This window comes from Aquila chrysaetos, unplaced genomic scaffold (genome assembly GCF_900496995.4).
Source record: "Aquila chrysaetos chrysaetos unplaced genomic scaffold, bAquChr1.4, whole genome shotgun sequence".
NCBI lineage: Eukaryota > Metazoa > Chordata > Aves > Accipitriformes > Accipitridae > Aquila > Aquila chrysaetos.
The window spans coordinates 223,253-239,941 of record NW_024470382.1 but is presented as its reverse complement, the minus strand read 5'-3'; the positions used below and the strand labels follow the sequence as shown (position 1 = coordinate 239,941).

At 41.9% G+C, this 16,689-nt stretch overlaps 1 protein-coding gene and 1 long non-coding RNA gene across 2 annotated transcripts; one reads left to right on the top strand and one right to left on the bottom strand.

Moving 5' to 3' along the window:
• Positions 1 to 6,199: 6,199 nt before the first annotated feature.
• Positions 6,200 to 15,529, top strand: LOC115337775 (butyrophilin subfamily 3 member A1-like). Its single transcript, XM_041121757.1, has 6 exons — positions 6,200 to 6,272; positions 7,482 to 7,838; positions 8,564 to 8,848; positions 9,802 to 9,900; positions 14,470 to 14,496; positions 14,985 to 15,529. Exons 1-6 carry the CDS (start codon positions 6,200 to 6,202, stop codon positions 15,527 to 15,529), a joined length of 1,386 nt encoding a protein of 461 aa, XP_040977691.1.
• LOC121233095 lies at positions 10,919 to 13,808 on the bottom strand. Its single transcript, XR_005931879.1, has 3 exons — positions 13,722 to 13,808; positions 12,043 to 12,117; positions 10,919 to 11,750 (listed from the first exon to the last, which is right to left on the bottom strand). It is a non-coding gene; the product is annotated as an uncharacterized LOC121233095 (long non-coding RNA).
• Positions 15,530 to 16,689: the final 1,160 nt, after the last annotated feature.

The following is a 16,689-nucleotide window of genomic DNA, read 5'->3' as shown; positions in this document are numbered from 1 at the left end:
CAGGGTACTTTTGTATCGCATGCTCAGGTGTTTCCCTCTGTTTGCAAATATATCTGGATCTTGGTAGTGTTGCAATTTTTTCCCCATATTGTTCTTTTTATGTCCTGTTGAAGATCAGAAGACAATTTCAGTCAACTTCCCTCTCATTTTTATCCTTCAGTTTTTCTGACTCCTGGCCATCCTGTGAAGAAGCATTTAGTGCTCTCAGGAGACTGCTGTCTCTCCTATATCCAGATTGCACTGAAGATTCTTGAAAAAGGGATGTCCCAGAGCTTTTGTGTGTGGCAGTATAATGCTATGTTTTGCTTTGGGGTTTTTTTTGTTGTTTTGGGGATTTGGATTTGTTTTGGTTTTTTTGTGGCAGGGGGGTGTCTTGTCCTGTTTTTCATTCTTTTTGTCATGGAAATTCAAAACCTACTGATTAGGTGTTTTGCCAGATTTTTTTTATTTCTTGAAACAAAGGCATGATTGTGGAAACAAAGACTACAAAGGAAAACTGTACCCATCTCTTTCATACGAGTGGCATTCCTTAGGGGTAGGTACTGGGACTGGTGCTCTTTAACATCTTTGTCGGCGACATGGACAGTGGGATTGAGTGCCCCCTTAGCAAGTTTGACGATGACACCAAGCTGTGTGGAGGGAAGGGATGCCATCCAGAGGGACCTTGACAGGCTTGAGAGGTGGGCCCGTGCAAACTTCATGAACATCAACAAGGTCAAGTGCAAGGTCCTGCACATGGGTCGGGGCAATCCCAAAAGAAAATACAGGCTGGAATGAGTGGATTGAGAGCAGGCCTGCGGAGAAGGACGTGGGGGTGTTGGTTGACGAGAAGCTCAATGTGGCCTGGCAATGTATGTCTGCAGCCCAGAAAGCCAACCATATCCTGGGCTGCATCAAAAGAAGCCTGACCAGTAGGTCGAGGAAGGTGATTCTGCCCCTCTACTCCACTCTCATGAGACCCCACCTGGAGTACAGCATCCAGCTCTGGGGCCCCCAACATAAGAAGGACATGGACCTGTAGGAGCAAGTCCAGACGAGGGCCATGAAGATGATCAGAGGGATGGAGAACCTCTCCTATGAAGACATGTTGAGAGAGTTGGGGTTGTTCAGCCTGGAGAAGAGAAGGCTCTGGGGAGACCTTCTAGCAGCCTTCCAGTATGTAAAGGGAGCCTACAAGAAAGCTGGAGAGGGACTTTTTACAAGGGCACGTAGTGATAAGGCAAAGGGTAATGGCTTTAAACTGAAAGAGCATGGATTTAGATAAGATATAAGGAAGAAATTCTTCACTATGAGGGTGGTGAGGCACTGGAAGGCGGTTGCCCAGAGAAGTTGTGGATGCCCCCTCCCTGGAAGTGTTCAAGGCCAGGTTGGATGGGGCTTTGACCAGCCTGGTCTAGTGGAAGGTGTCCCTGCCCGGGGAAGGGGGGTTGGAACGAGATGATCTTTAAGGCCCCTTCCATCCCAAACCATTCTATGATTCTATACTTCTAACTTTTGAGGCTAATTTGATCAATTTGATCTGAATTTGATTGAGCAGTGGATTTTCTCAGGGCTGCAAAGTTTCTGTAAGGGCTATGAAAACAGTTGCTTATTTGTCTAGGGACAGTCAAGTATTTGTGCTATTCCAAGGGAATTAATCTATGTAGTAGGGCTACAGTCACAATCTATTTCCCTGTAGTAACTGCATAGCTGGAGTTCTTGAGCTAGCTGAAATGCTGTCTGGGAAAATAAAATAAAATAAAATAAAATAAAATAACTCTTAGGAACCTCCACTGGCACATTTGATACAAAGAGAAAGAGTGTCCCCATCACTCAAGGCTGAGTTCTGCTGAACACTCAGTTGGACCTACTCTCAAGCACCCTCCAAGATAACTAAAGAAAAATATTTCTTTTCTCTTTACACCATGACATCTGGGACTAGTGCATTTGTGTTAGATCCTACAGTCACATAGGAAAGGAGACTTCTGAACGAGCATGAAACAGTTTTGCAAGATGGTCTTTCCAGAGACAAAACTGAAGAAAGCACGGAGGAAATTGCTCAAAAATGAACCTGCTGAGTGATGGAGCCTACGATTACATCGAGAATGCAAAATGTGATGTTTTCTCATGTGAATCTTGACATTTCCTAGATGGAGTCGTGATTGACGAGGAGAATTCTGCAGGTCCACCTTGCACCCTCATGAGTGGTGATCCCATCTAGAAAATGGGCACATACAAAGCATGAATTAACTTTGTTAGGGATGCAGGTGGAGGAAGGGTTGTCTGAGATCACCATAGTGTCAGTACTGGCAGCAGGTCTTTTCTGCCTAACTAACATGTAACTTCTGAGAAGATTTTATTGTTACTTATCAGAAGCTATCTGAGATAGGTAACAAAGTGCTGTTTTGGTATCATCTAATATGAGCCTAATCTAGCAGTGCTTCTCAAAATATGAGCTGGCTAGTTTTGTAAGAGAACTGCAACTGCACACTGGAGCATAATTAGCAAATAACCAATCCCTTCAGTTAATAAGGCAGTAAAACAGTGCTTTCTTTTCCACAGGAAAGGAGCTACCCTTTAGGAAGAAAAGTTGCCATTTACAGCTTTTTTTTTACAGTACAGCCAGTGAAAGCAATCTCTCTTTCTAAGTTTCCATCTCTCTGTTGCTTAAAGATGGTGTATGTGTAACTTTAAAAACATTTCTGGCGTATTTTTGAGGATGTAGTGTGTGAGGCACAAAGCAATAATCAGAAAACTGCAGGTTTTGGTCAGAAGCTTGATAATGGGAGCCCACCTCAACGTTTCAAGATTTAGCTTTCCATTAATTTATCAGGATGGTCCTGAATACCATGTCTGTGGAGAGAGGTGCCTGCATTTTCAGAGATAGCCTTCACGTGAAACAAACATTTCTTTCCTGTAGACTGTGAAAGACAGTGGAGTTTGAGTTATGATTCATCTCATGGTATCATAAACTACGATATTTGATTAAAGGAATCACAGTCCTGGATTCCCTGGGTGCCATTAAGCTGCTGTGACCTTGGCTGTTTGAAGACGAAGTTTCAGGTCTCAGCTGGATGGTTATTCTCCCTCTGCAGTCAAAGGAGGGACAGGCAGCTCTGCAACATGATTGATCCTGCCTGGGGGGGCCATAAAAAACCCTAGAGTTTTAAATCTAGTTGTGGCCCCATGCCTACAACACTTTTGTATGCAGGATACATCCCACCTTTAAGTGAAGAGGAATTGAGCCCCATTTAGATGCTCATTAGTCTTTTTCTCTGTGAAGGGACTGAGTCTTGTAAATCAAGGTATTTTCCCGCTCACTACAGATCTTAACTTCCTCTCTTTCTAACACATAAAGCGAACTGGTGTAATTGAATGAGAAGGTCTTGCACTTTAAAGTTCTAAATTGCCCAATTTTAAAATTTCTGTGTTTTCCTACCTGGTCTCTGTCTTGTATATTCATACTTCTAACTTCAAATCATCCTAGTGGGTAATGGGCTCATGCAACACCCCATTTTGGTTTCTCTGCCTCCCATTCACACTGTTTTTCTCAGTTTTATTTAATTGTCTGAAAGCCATACTAGAAAATGACTTGCAAAGGATTTGAAACATAATCCTCTTGCTGTACTTTGGATCTAGGTGTGTAAGCAAACCAAGCCTTTGGATATCTCCTGCTGTAGGTTGTTGGTATCTGCAGGTATCGGCTGGAATCTTGCACCCAAGGGCAAAACATTGCTCATGGTGAAAGTTCAGTTTTCAATACTTGGAAGCTTTAGTGAGGAAATTAGTGAAGTCTATCCCCTCTATAGATATGGAAAAGGAAAGTGTGTGTGTTCAGGCAATACAAGCCAAAGGTTCCTTACTTCCATAATCCATGCTGAATTTAAAATGGATACTTTGGATCTTGCTATTCAGGTAAGGAATTAAAGTCTGCCTGAAACAGAATTGTGCACGATTAGGTTTTTGGAGGGGTTTGGATGAATATTGAGCTGGTGGTTTGCTGTTTACAGTCCCCCAGGAATGATTCCAGTTTGGAATTAAAAAGGCTTCTCTCTTGCCTGGATCAGTGCGAATACGGTAGTCATTTGTGGGTGCCATTTTAATGAACTTGTTAGAGATCATTGAAGTTTCTCTTTATTTACTGCCTTACTGTAATGAATAAAACAGTCTGCTTGCTTAAGAGTGCATAATGCCTGAGTCAGATCTATGATTTTGATTTTGAATCAGATGCTACCTGCTAGCAACCTTTATTAAAGAAATTAGTCACTGAAATGCTAATTGTTTTTTTGGTAGATTGCTTGAAAGAGATAGTTTGCTGAAACTGTTGTGGTGGATGGGGTTGGCTTGAGGATTGCAATGTGCTGATTCTGAAACATACTTGCACTTACGAAAGCAAATTTATTTACTCTTTTTGTGTCAGAAATATAGACTTGTTATGTGCTTGTCTGGTAGGTATATACCAATATGACTTATTATATATACCATGATGTAGGTAATCTTAATTAATGAATTATCACGCAGGTATAAAATTATTCTGAAGATAATCGGTATAAAGGATAACAGTTTTTGCATTCATGTATGTGGAAGCAATAAATCTTGGCTAAATTTTCTAGCTGGTGAGTGGTGCAAATCTGTGGCATTTATTTTCTGCCTTTCCTTTTTTAAAAAATAATATTTGGCCTGTGTCTGAGAGCTTTTAGCTTTATTTGGAGGAGTGTGAAACAGAACTACATCAAAAGCAAGACAGAAAATGCTCTGTAGCTTTGCTGCAGTTTTTAATCCTTTTTATTTTTCCTTCTTTCACTCTAGATCTTAGAAAAGCTAACTTTGCATTTGGGTAAACAGTTAATTTTTCAACAGAAATAGCAATGAATGAGTGCAGATTATGACAATGGGCTTGGTATTCTGTACTCACAATCCCTAGCTTCCTTTTTGACTCTTTACTGCTTCATGCTTCTCCTTTGTTAGGAAAGCAAAGACGCATGTGGGTTAGCCTCCACAAGGAAGTGAGCATCGAGTGTGTTCTGTAGACCTTGCATATGAACAGAAATGCTGCTGGGCTCTAAGGAAACCAGTCTCTTCCCATGTTGAGTTTCGTGACATGAGTAGTCTAGGTCCGTCTAATTTTTTTCAGCGGTCACATGGAAAGCTCTGGGTGGAGGGAAGTGCTTACATTTTATACTAAAAAAACCTGTTGAAACATTGGGTGAGATTCTGTGTGCCTAAATTTACACCCCTAGAATCTGCATGCCAGTGTATCCTCTCTGACTTTCTTTGTGATTACAGCAATCGATAGGTCGCTTCACCTTACGTACGTATTTCTCTCCAAGTATCCGAACGTACTTACTTAACTCATATACAGCAGGTGAATTTCACCCATTGCTGCTCGTACTGACTGATGTGGGCCTGGAATAATCATTTGACATGCCAATGTCTGTTACTTAGGTCAGGAATTTCCCAAGTTGAATCCATGGTTTCAAATGGCACGTGCATCTGCTAATGTTAGAAGCATGTAAGCATTTTACTCAAAACAGAAATGATGTAGATTTTTTTTTTTGTCTTTGGGCATTTTTGAAGATCCTTTCTAGAAATCCTAGCTCCTTCCTCCAACCACCACCACCAACAGAAGTTTTGACCAAGCAAGTATGAGTAAGAGAAACAACATATGGAGTTTCAGTGCACAGTAGATGCTTTCTAGCAGAACCTGGAAATAAAGGAGCTTTTTAAAGACTTCTGTCTGCCTCAGGGTCTCACCTGTCTGAAGTTAGACACATCCTACTGGGTTTAGATTTAGCCTCATGTCATCTAGAAAAATGTTGCTATCCTGGCTACAAGTTTCCTGAACACTGAGTGTCTCATGGATGCTTGGGGACCAGGCCTGTGAGGGGCCCTTAAGACCCAATATACTGTTCTAAGTCTCTCAGAAATACTTCTCTTTTCTCTGATGGCCAAGTGTAAGTCTTAGAATCACAACTTAATTGACTGACTTTCGTTAAAAACAGCTTATTCTGTCATTTTCCTAATTTTACTCGAAGGTACCTAAACACCTCTGCAGATTTGTCCTTGTGTCACTCCATATACAGCAGTATATAGAGAAACATATGGCTCTAGTTTGATTCGCTCTTCCCATTCTCTGTTCTGTGCTTGAAAAGATGACGGGAATCTGGTAAGACTGGCCCCAGAAGTTTTGCTTATTGATGTCTGACAAAACTGCAAGGCAATGGGTTCCAAATTCCAGCAGGCGACAACTCTTCACATCATTCTTTTCCTGCAGATAATTCATTTGGTCACAGGTAAATCTAGGTTCTGTTCTAATCACAATTTGATTTAAAAAGATACCTAATTTCCAGAGCTAGTGGATAGATATAGAAGGAAAAAAAGAAGTGTAGATATTGGGGGGGGTGGGGGTTGGCAATACATGTTTTATTTGCAACATATTTGTATCATTACCTGATTTTATATATATATAGAAAATAGATCTAGATACACATATTTTTATACATATATATACACCCACCATTCCCTCCACTCATTTTCTGAAGCCAGAATGAAACAGTAGCATTATATGAAATCTTAATACACTTCAATCATGCAGATGGCAGAAGGCCTAGGCAATACTAAAGACTCACTTAAACCTTCAACATGGGGTTATAGATTCACAGGCCCCCCATAACTGTTTTTCAGGGAGCTTCCTTTCTCTGTTTTGGAGTCATTTTTCAGCTTGGCTGACCCTGTCACTTTGCCATGCTGAGAAAACCTAGGTTTCTTTTTGGATCTCCCACTGTAGAGTACTGAACTGAAGGGCAAAATAAGCTCAGGAAAGGGCCATTACTATTTTTGCTGTTAAACCTCAACACTAAGCTTGTCCTTTTTCACTAACGGCCATTTTGCAACAAGTTGCCTGCATTTGAAATGAAATACACTTCCTGTGGTGTGTTTCATCCCTGGAAGCGGCTGTCCCAGTGAAAAGACTATGGACATCTGAAATTAGGTAGGTGAAATCCTGCCTTTGTGAGCTCCAGCTTTACAAAGTGAGCTAGCCTTTCTGCATGATAGACATGGCATTTCTATCTCTGAACCAGTCTACAGACTGAGCTCAGTATTTTCAGCAGCATCTGCCTGAAGTTACGCTATGTTCTTAGGATAAGTGGTAGTGGTGAAGGATGGCAGAGGATGGCAGGGGCCTTCAGTTACAAAACTGTGCTTGTATATGCTCATATGGACCTACAGAGATGTGATGCGATCACTGTCACAGGGTTTCTTCCTCTCCAGTCCTGTTGTCCCATCAGTCTCCGCCTGGTAGAGGTGGTAGCTGCCCCATCCCTGGAAACATTGACGGTCAGGTTGGACGGGGGTCTGAGCAACCTGATCTAGTTGAAGATGTCCCTGCTCATTGCAAGGGGGGTGGACTAGATGACCTTGAAAGGTCCCTTCCAATCCAAACTGTTCTATTATTCTATGATTCTATGACAGGTAAGATTTACATCTATATTTTCTTGCAGGCCAGTATATAATTATTACTCCTGACAAGCCTGTCATTGGAGTCATTGGAAAAGGAGTCATCCTGCCCTGTCAGCTGAATATTAAGATAATCCCCGAGAGACTACTTGTTCAGTGGGTGTTTACTGGACACTCCAAAAAAATTGATGTGATCACTTATGGTGGAAAAAACGCAGACAAACCAGTTTATGAGGATGAGACATACCAGGGCAGGACAAATATTTTTTGGTCTGAATTTAATAAGGGAGATGTGTCTCTTCACCTGAAAAATGTCACGCTCTCAGACAAAGGCAAATACACCTGCAGTGTCTTTTTTGAGAATTGGTATGATGAAGCAGTGGTTGACCTGGATGTGGCAGGTAAGTGGAATGGCAGGCATTTGCTGCTTCTTCCTCTGTCCAGTTGTATAACATCAGAAAGGTCTATGGGGTACCAATGGGCTGGATTCGTCTGACTTGCTCTTAGCCATGTGAAAGATCAGCCTCTGCTATAGGTTAGGCTACCTCTGTCTCCAGCAGACTCTGAACAGTCATAGAGGTCTTTTTACCATGTCTTGCAGAGGGAGCGTAGGCAACACCTTAGCTTTAAAACATTTAAATGTTGGAGAGAGATGAATCCTACAGTAAGACAAGTCTGGTTTTGCAGAGGTGAAGCAACCAAAGCTGCATTTGGTACTGCAACCAGTTTCTTCTGCTCTTGCCCTATACATCATCTCATTTTCGGTCCAGTATTCTAATTTTCATCTATTCATGGTGTCGTCCAACTTTGTTTTACCAACAAATTTCCATTCAGTGCAATGCTACTTTATTTTAATTCCAGTTGTTCATGGAGATAACAAAAATCAGTCCAAAGATCTGTCTCTATTAAGACTCTAAAAGGGAAGTTACGTGCAAATGCCCCATTTTAATGTAACACAGGAAGAGCTGTTTACCAGCAATTTAATGAGAACTAAATTTTCAAATCTGATGAATTTACACACTGTGTTTATAGATAAATCTGGGGAAGACCTTCCCACCGTGTACTGTTTGGTGTGAGAATATCTTGTCTCCTGTTTGTTGGAGCTTGTTTGTTTGCTGTTCTATAGCTAAAGGTGATGAGTCTTCAGTTTTCCTGGATGGTCCTGTGGGTCAGGGCATTGGCCTCACCTGCAAGTCACAGGGATGGTTGCCAGAGCCCAAAGTAGTTTGGCTGAATAGCAAAGGACAGACACGGAAGGAGGAAGTGACCACCCAAAGCACAAAGACATCTTCAGGCGTTTTTGATGTTGTAAGTTCCATGATTCTCGAACCAGGATCTGACAAGGAAGTCTCCTGCAGGGTAGTCAATAACCTACTCAATGCAACATGTGAATCCCGAGTCCTGATTTCAGGTGAGTGACCTCCAGGATCAATCACTGTCAGGTCCGCTTGGTAGGCTGCTGTGCGTTGTCTCTCCACTGCCCCTGGGGTGATCCTGGACACCCAGCGCAAGCACAAACATGACTAGTGTTTAGATGGATAACATGATAAGAAGTCCATCTTTGTGTCTTAGATCACTTGTTACTTCCAAGATACAACTTAGCTATAAATACTAATGCAGGGCTCTCGTTAGCTGCCACCTGAGAGCACTGTGCCAGTTTGGAGAGGGAAGGATTTAGAAGTGCCAATGGGGTTAACAAAGGCCCTATGATGCTGCCAGGATACCAAGCACAATGACCTGAGACGGCTGGAGTATGCCAATAGGAAATGCTGAATGTCCGTTCCCATCCCCTTCTCTCTCCCTAACACCACCGTGATTACTCTGAGCTTCAGTGTGTGCCTCCCTCTAGATGGATTCCTAGTCTGGAAAGTAGGCAATTTGATTTCAAAAGGGGAATCCAAAAGGGGAATCCAAAAGGGGAATTGGATCCTTTTTTCCAATCTGAAATGCCACTGAGGACAGTTGTGCTTTGCTGAAAACTTCATCATGTGGCTCAACAGTGCAAATACTGGCATCGGAGATGGGCTTCTCAGCACATCTCCCTCATAAAGAGGTACCTTCTCCAAACATGCCTCTACCCGTGGCAGTTGGAGTATGGGTGTATGCAGTGCAGGAGCCCAGTTTGATTGCCTGCACATAGGCATCTGATACTATCTCCGATGGCCTGGTATAGCTGGCAGAGCAGAACTTTGGATGTTTTGGATTTGAAGGGAGACCTGCAACCTTTAGGGGTGGCAGGAGGAGACTGTAAAGGCTACAGTACAGCAAATAAAATGGCGCTGGATGCATATGCTTTGGCCGCTGGAGCCTGTCATAGCTGTTTCACAAACATGCAGTGAAAGTAACACCATTTATATTTTACAGATGTCTTCTTTCCTTCCACTTCACCTTGGATGATGACGTTCCTTGTAATTTTATTTCTTAATATAGCTGTTATTGCTGCTATCGGTTATAAACTACACAGTAAGTATTTCCACCTACAACAGTTGATATGCAAGTTTTAACCTACAATGCAAACCACAGTTAATGAAAACTTAAGTAACAGATTCAGAAACAAACATATGGGAATGAGGGGGAGAGAGACAAAATTAACAAACATATAGTTAAATGTAGAGTAGGGTGGGGGGTTGCATGTGTGTGAATGCACAGAGAATCTTTTACAGGGAGGTCACTTCTATGAGATGCCATTTTGTATGATCACAGATATTTACAGACACAGAATATGATTTTAGCTTTTAGAATAGTGGATTTTTGAAAAAAATTCATTTTAAAATGAGAAAGTTTGAGGTTTTACTTCAATATTCTCAATACACATCTTGTTTAAAAAATAAAAACAAAAATTAAAAAAGTTTCTTTGTTTTTCCAGGTAGTTATACACAATGCCGTAAAGCAGGTGAGTAGTGAAGCAGCTAAATATAAACCCACACGAACATATTTGAGGAGAAAAGTTTATGCTTCTGAGCCAGCAACAGTCTTAGAAGCAGTATTATAGGTGTGATAATAATGCAGGCATGATCAACATTTAAGTATTTCAGTTTTTCAGAGCACCATGCTGAAGTGGGGATATTTGGACCCTGCTCAGCTCTGTGTACTACCACTGCTGCTTAATCAGGGAGCTTTGCTTCTTACACTCCTAGGCAGATCTTCTTGTCAGCACAGACAAGTTGGGGTACTCTCCTGCTGTATGGACTCCAATACAACAATACAGTCAGTGGCTTGTATTGCTCCAGAGCTCACTCTTCCTCAAGACAAGAATATACATATACTGAAACCATAGAATCATCAAATGGTTTGGGTTGGAAGGGAACTTAAAGTCCAACCCCTGCTGCCACGGGCAGGGACACCTTCCACTAGACCAGGCTGGTCAAAACCCCATCCAACCTGGCCTTGAACACTGCCAGGGATGGAGCATCCACAACTTCTCTGGGCAACCTGTTCCAGTGCCTCACCACCCCCACAGTGAAGAATTTTTTTCCTTACATCTAATCTAAATCCACGCTCTTTCAGTTTAAAGCCATTACCCCTTGTCCTATCAATGTCAGCATCAGCTGGTGAATCCAATACAAACTTTTTTTGTCTGCTTACCTACTTGCACGTGGAAGTTCTCCTTGCCTCTATCATTTCTCCAGATGTGAGGTTGTAGAGGGGCTTCTTCACTAAATTGGTTGCTGTTCCAGTAGCTCTTTTTTCTTTGGGTATTTCTAAGGTCTTCTGGTATTTCCATAACCCTCTGTTAAAATGGCTTAATTTTTCTACAGAACTGATGGGTTCAACTTCCAACTAGCTTTCCAGATGCTTTGACTGGTATAATTTATGCTTTATTCTTTTGAGAGAGTCAATAATTAATATTGCAATATTTTTTTTTCCAGTAAACTTGAGGGAGAACATGGTAAAAGGTAAATGCTCCTTGAAAACTGTGAGGATATCTTGAAAACATAAAATCAAACACACTGTTCTAGGGCCTTTTGATTTCTTGGACATGAATCTCCAAAGCAGCATTCCTTATTGGCATAAAGGATTTGATGGCAATTGGTCACATTGTCCTTTATAATTAAAAAGTATTGACCCCTCCATAGGTAGCCTGAAGTAGAGTACATCACTCAGGGTAATCCTCTGATGCTTGCAAGATGGTGAACAGACTGATACACCGTGATCTAGTATGACTGCACTAATATCTTGAGGTACAACCATATCAATGCTGTAATTGCTCTGAAAATGCCATTGTTCTATGCCAGGTTTATGCTCCATTTTTTGCACGGCTGGATCACAGTAATCCATGTATTCTGATCTTTTGCCTCCTCTGTTTTCACCTGCTAATAATTCCCAAGATTATTAGAGAAAAAAAGATTTAAATAACGAGCCTTGAACTGTTCACTGCTAAATTGCACCCCGTGGCTTTGACTCTGATGCTCTCATCAAGCTCATCAAACGCTCATCTCTGATCCTCTCAATCCAGTCTAGCCTGAAGAAACAAGTAACAATTTCTGCTGCAATTTCTGCAAATTCTGTGTGTCATCAGCGTACATTTCTTGTAAAATAATGATAACAGTAAACAAGACATAGTCTAGAGGAACTCCGTTATCTCATTTTGGCCTTTCAACTTACCAGTGAGATTCAATTTAAGTTTCTAAAGTGATAGAAGTCTCTGGGTGTTCCTGAGGGTCTTGTCTTTGTAGTCAGCTAAGAGAAACAGAAACTTATACATTATTAATAACCATGTATAATTTCTTGCAGAAAAAGTATGCTTGGAGGCAAAACTAGGTAAGGACACACTTCTACTGTTCCTTTTAGTACTTCTACGGTGCATACTATTTACAACCCCAAAAGAGCAAATGAGATGTAGATTTTCATATGAAGTACTTCTGGATGCGTCTGTTCCCTTTAGAAAACATTTTTGTGACCTGCTTTCAAGTTTGATTATAAATTAAAAAATGATCCATTTTCAAATAACTTGTTGGAGCTTTAGTAATTGAGGACAACGAAATAATTTAAAAGCTTGTCTCATCATTTTAAACTTGTAAATTAAACCAACTGGCCAGCCAATAATGGTTTTTTTTTTTCTTCCTTTTTTTGTTTTGTTTGTTGATCATCTTAGAAATACACAAGAAAATAGACGGAGAAGCAGGTATGTAAGAGAGAAAAAAAATAAGCTACTTCATAAAAAAGCATAGCAGCTTGCCTTTATTCAAATGGCTGTTACTTCTATTTCATTTTTAGTCACTGCTGAAAAATATTACTTATTGTGGCTCTACTTCTAAGAAGCTTGTGATACTTTTCTGCTCCTGTGTAATCTCTCTGCCTGGAGTCTTGCTGACTGTAGTGAGATTTCTTGAAGCTCTGACCTACTGCTCCTGTTCGTTTTTTACTTTCTGGTCAAATTATTCAAACAGCTGTAACCAGCATCACAAAGCCAAAAATGTACGGCTCGGACTGTACCCTGAGGAATATTGGCTTGGATGTTTAGTTACATACAAAATGAGCACTAAGGAAAATGCCATGTCATGCTTCCCCCTGTCTTCCTGCTTCATCCCTCAACTCAGATACCCACCTGGAGAGGACACATACAGCGAAGACCCTCCTGGAGGTCAACTCCTTTTGGATGAGTAGGCCACCTCAATGCCAGGGAGGAGACTTTAGGGCATCTCAAATAACATTACACAGCTTGTGCCTATGAATAGGCAGTAGACAAATAACATTGGGCAACTTATGCCACAATAAGGAGGATACTATCAGTGCCATCAATATTGATTAGCAATATTGCTAACGGCACCTAGAGAACTCAAAAATAGACACCTGCATTTGGTCACCTAAGCCTGCATACCAAGCTATTCTGACTGTGTTCATTTGGGTTGAAATTCAGCTATTTATAGTAGGATACCTAGATTCTGCTGAGATGCCATGAGGTTTCCCACCCAGGGCACACCACTTCAGACAGCACTGGAGGTGTACAACTAAGGGAAGAAGGGTCAGAAAAAGAAAAAAAAGAGTGCCATAACTCTAGAGCATAGGAACAGTGCAGTATAGCTGTGTTAATTTACACCTGACCTTTATCAACAACATATGCTTTTAAGAATTTAAGTTGACAAGTTTTCACATGGCAATTTTTAAGGGAAAAAATCATTTGAGAATTTGCACAGGGATAGAATTATTTCCTTCAGATCTCACCTTTTGATCGTTATCTCCTCGAGTTTTCATGTCACTTATTATTCTTTTACAGAAATATTGCAAAAGAGAAACATCCTTGGTAAGAAAACACCTTGTATAAATCTTACATTTTTACAAACCTCATAAAAAATAAAGCAAGTGTTCAGATAGGTCTTCTGTGAGGGTGAAGCCAATGTAAATATCTCCTCACAGTGAGGTTCAATTTTCTCCTTCAAGAAATTTGTCACACAGCTGCTATAAGACCTCTCTGGAAGTCTTCTATGAATAATGAATAATCTTCCTTATTGGGAGTTTTTCTTACCGAAAAACTACACCAAAACTACAGAAAACTCTGTTGCATCATGTGTTTTTTTCTTACAAATCACGTCCGCCTGAACCATTACGATGACAGCCGAGAAACAGATTTCCTCCACATAGCCCAACTGGCTGACCTAATGTCCTCTAAAATGCTTGCCAAATGTAAAGAAATTCAGACCTTCTTGAGAGACCCAGTTTGTGTGCCTCACCTTGCAACAAAGTCTCAAAAGTTTAAACCACACAAATTAAAAAAAAATCAGCAGACTGACTCATGTCATTGCTTGAGCTTCTATTGTTAGGTGTTGTCCGACATTGAAAAAACCCTCACAAATTAAGTGTTAATAACTAGAACATCTTTCTCTTTCAGAGACATTAGAAGCTGAGATAGGTAAGTGGTTTAAAAGTTTTATTTTTTTTGTTATATGTACTGGTGCATTAAGTAAAGTCAACCCCGGGGCAGAATCACAGTAATGACAATAATTGCACATCGATAGACAGAAATACTGTAGGTTGATAAGTGTCTGGCTGCCCAATGGATTCATAAAACACTGCTCTCTTTCCTTTCTGTAGATTTCTGGGAAGCCCGGAGCTGCGCAGGCAAGCTGGCAGGAGGAAGGGTGTGAAAATGCAGTGGCCATCTGTCCAAGCCACCCTGAAATGACAATGCCATGATGTTGGAGATAGACCGACTAGCTGGAGTCACAGGAATATGCCTGGCTTGGTTAACAGGCTAATGAAGCTGGGATGTGGCTGTTGGGAAGACTGAGAGAAGGAGTTGCTGAAAGGTGTCGAGCTGTGGGGTGGGATGTGGACACAATTCTGGAGAGGATGGATGGCTGTATGGAAAAGAGAAAAAGAGATTTATGGCACAGCGTGTGGACTTGCGCCCTGAAAGGGGACATGGCTGTGACAGCTCTGAGGTGCATCAATCAGTGATTGCATGCCCTGTTCTGGGGAATGCTTAAATTCTTTGTTGAATCGCACCAGGACCACTCAGACCCTCAAACACGTCAACACATAGCCCCATGGGGAGAGAGGTCCCTGGGCCACTCTGCTCATCGGATGATTCTCGTTTTCCCCTCCAGTTCCCATTACTGTGGATCCTGACTGCCGAGTCCTGGAGCTGCAGGTGCCAGGGACTCCAGATGTGGAGAGCAACACGTCTGAACCTGCTGGCCCAAACGCTCCCTCCACAGTCCCTGTCCTGCTGGGGAAGGAAGGGTTTGCAGCTGGGAAACACTACTGGGAGGTGGAGGTGGGCCAGCAGCAGGACTGGGTGCTGGGGGTGTTGAGGGAGAAAGGGAGAGAGGAGGAGGAAGGGACCCTTCCCGGGGAGGACTTCTGGGCTCTGCACAGGTCCCAGGGAGAGATTTTCTCTAGCAAAGGAGACCACAGGATTGCGAAGCAGCAGATGGGTAATTCAGTGATCGGTGTGCTGCTGGACTTGGAGGAAGGGCAAGTGAACTTTTATGACGCAGAGCAGATGGGCATCATGGTGAGAATGCCTCTAAGGCTTGGAAAGGAACCTGCAGAAATGTTTTACCCATTTCTATCCAAAAGGGAAGGGACGCTCACACCTCTTATCCGCCCAGTCTTAACCCCTGTCCCATTAAAGCTTCTTGAAATATGACTGTGAGATCTAATCGATTAGGGAAAGACAGTTCAGTGGAAAGAAGAAGGGAAAAGTTACTTCCCAGACATCAGTAATGTAAAATTAAATAAGAAGAAACCTGAAGCTGAAACAGGGGGAAAAAATGAGAAAGGAAAAAAGAATCAGCTAGTCGAAAGAAGATTGGGATCCGATTCAGAAAAACCTAGGCAGGAGTCTGAATTCCCATTACAGGCCATGAAAGTCTTATCAGTACAGCAATGGTTTCAGTTGCTTGAAGACAGAATTGTAATTTAGGTGATGTTATATAGCCTGTCTTTCCTTCTCCTCTAGGCAACATGACTCATACTCCATGTTCTGTGTTTATGTTAGGTTGAATGCCATCCCTAAAGTTAGGCAAGCCAACTGCTACCATTCTTGTATCAAGAAATGAAATAAAGGTATTTTGAAGGAAGAGAGCGTTGTTTTGAAAACTTTTCTTTTCAATTTTAAGCTCCTTGGAAAATTCAAGGTAGGAAAAGGAGTTAAAAGAGAGATTGTGTTTTCCAAGAGTGTGCTAACATTTGGCAGGGTACTGAGCATACCTCATCTGTCTGCATCACTGTGGTGGGTTGACCCTGGCTACCAGCCAAGCCCCAGCAGAGATGCTCGCTCCCTACTCCCCCAAGAAATCACTTACCAATTGCTGTCACGGGCAAAAGAGATTAGACTTGGGAATTTAACTTAGTTTACTACCAATTGGCAGAAGGATTCAATTACTGGTTTGGGTATTGGGAAATCAAAAAAAGACAAACATTTCAATCACCCTTCACCCTTTCCCAGGCTCAGCTTCACACCCAGGCTCAACTCCAGACACCTCTCCCCTCACCAAAGGTTTCTATCACCAAAGGTTACACTCAGTCTCTCCAGTTGGGCAACAAGCAGTGCAAGGGGTTGGAGTCATGACATAGTGGTTTCTCTTTACCACTCTTTCCTTCTCACTCTTTTCCTATGCTCCAGTGTGGGTCCTCCATGGGCTGCACTCCCTTCAGAGGTGTACCTGCTCCAGCGTGAGCTGCAATCCCTTCGGGGAGGTGCCTGCTCACGGAGCACCTCCTCCTCTTCTGACCTCCTGTGACTCAATTCCTAAAGGTCTCACCATGCATGAAAAAGTTACACAAAACCTTTATAATAAATGGTAC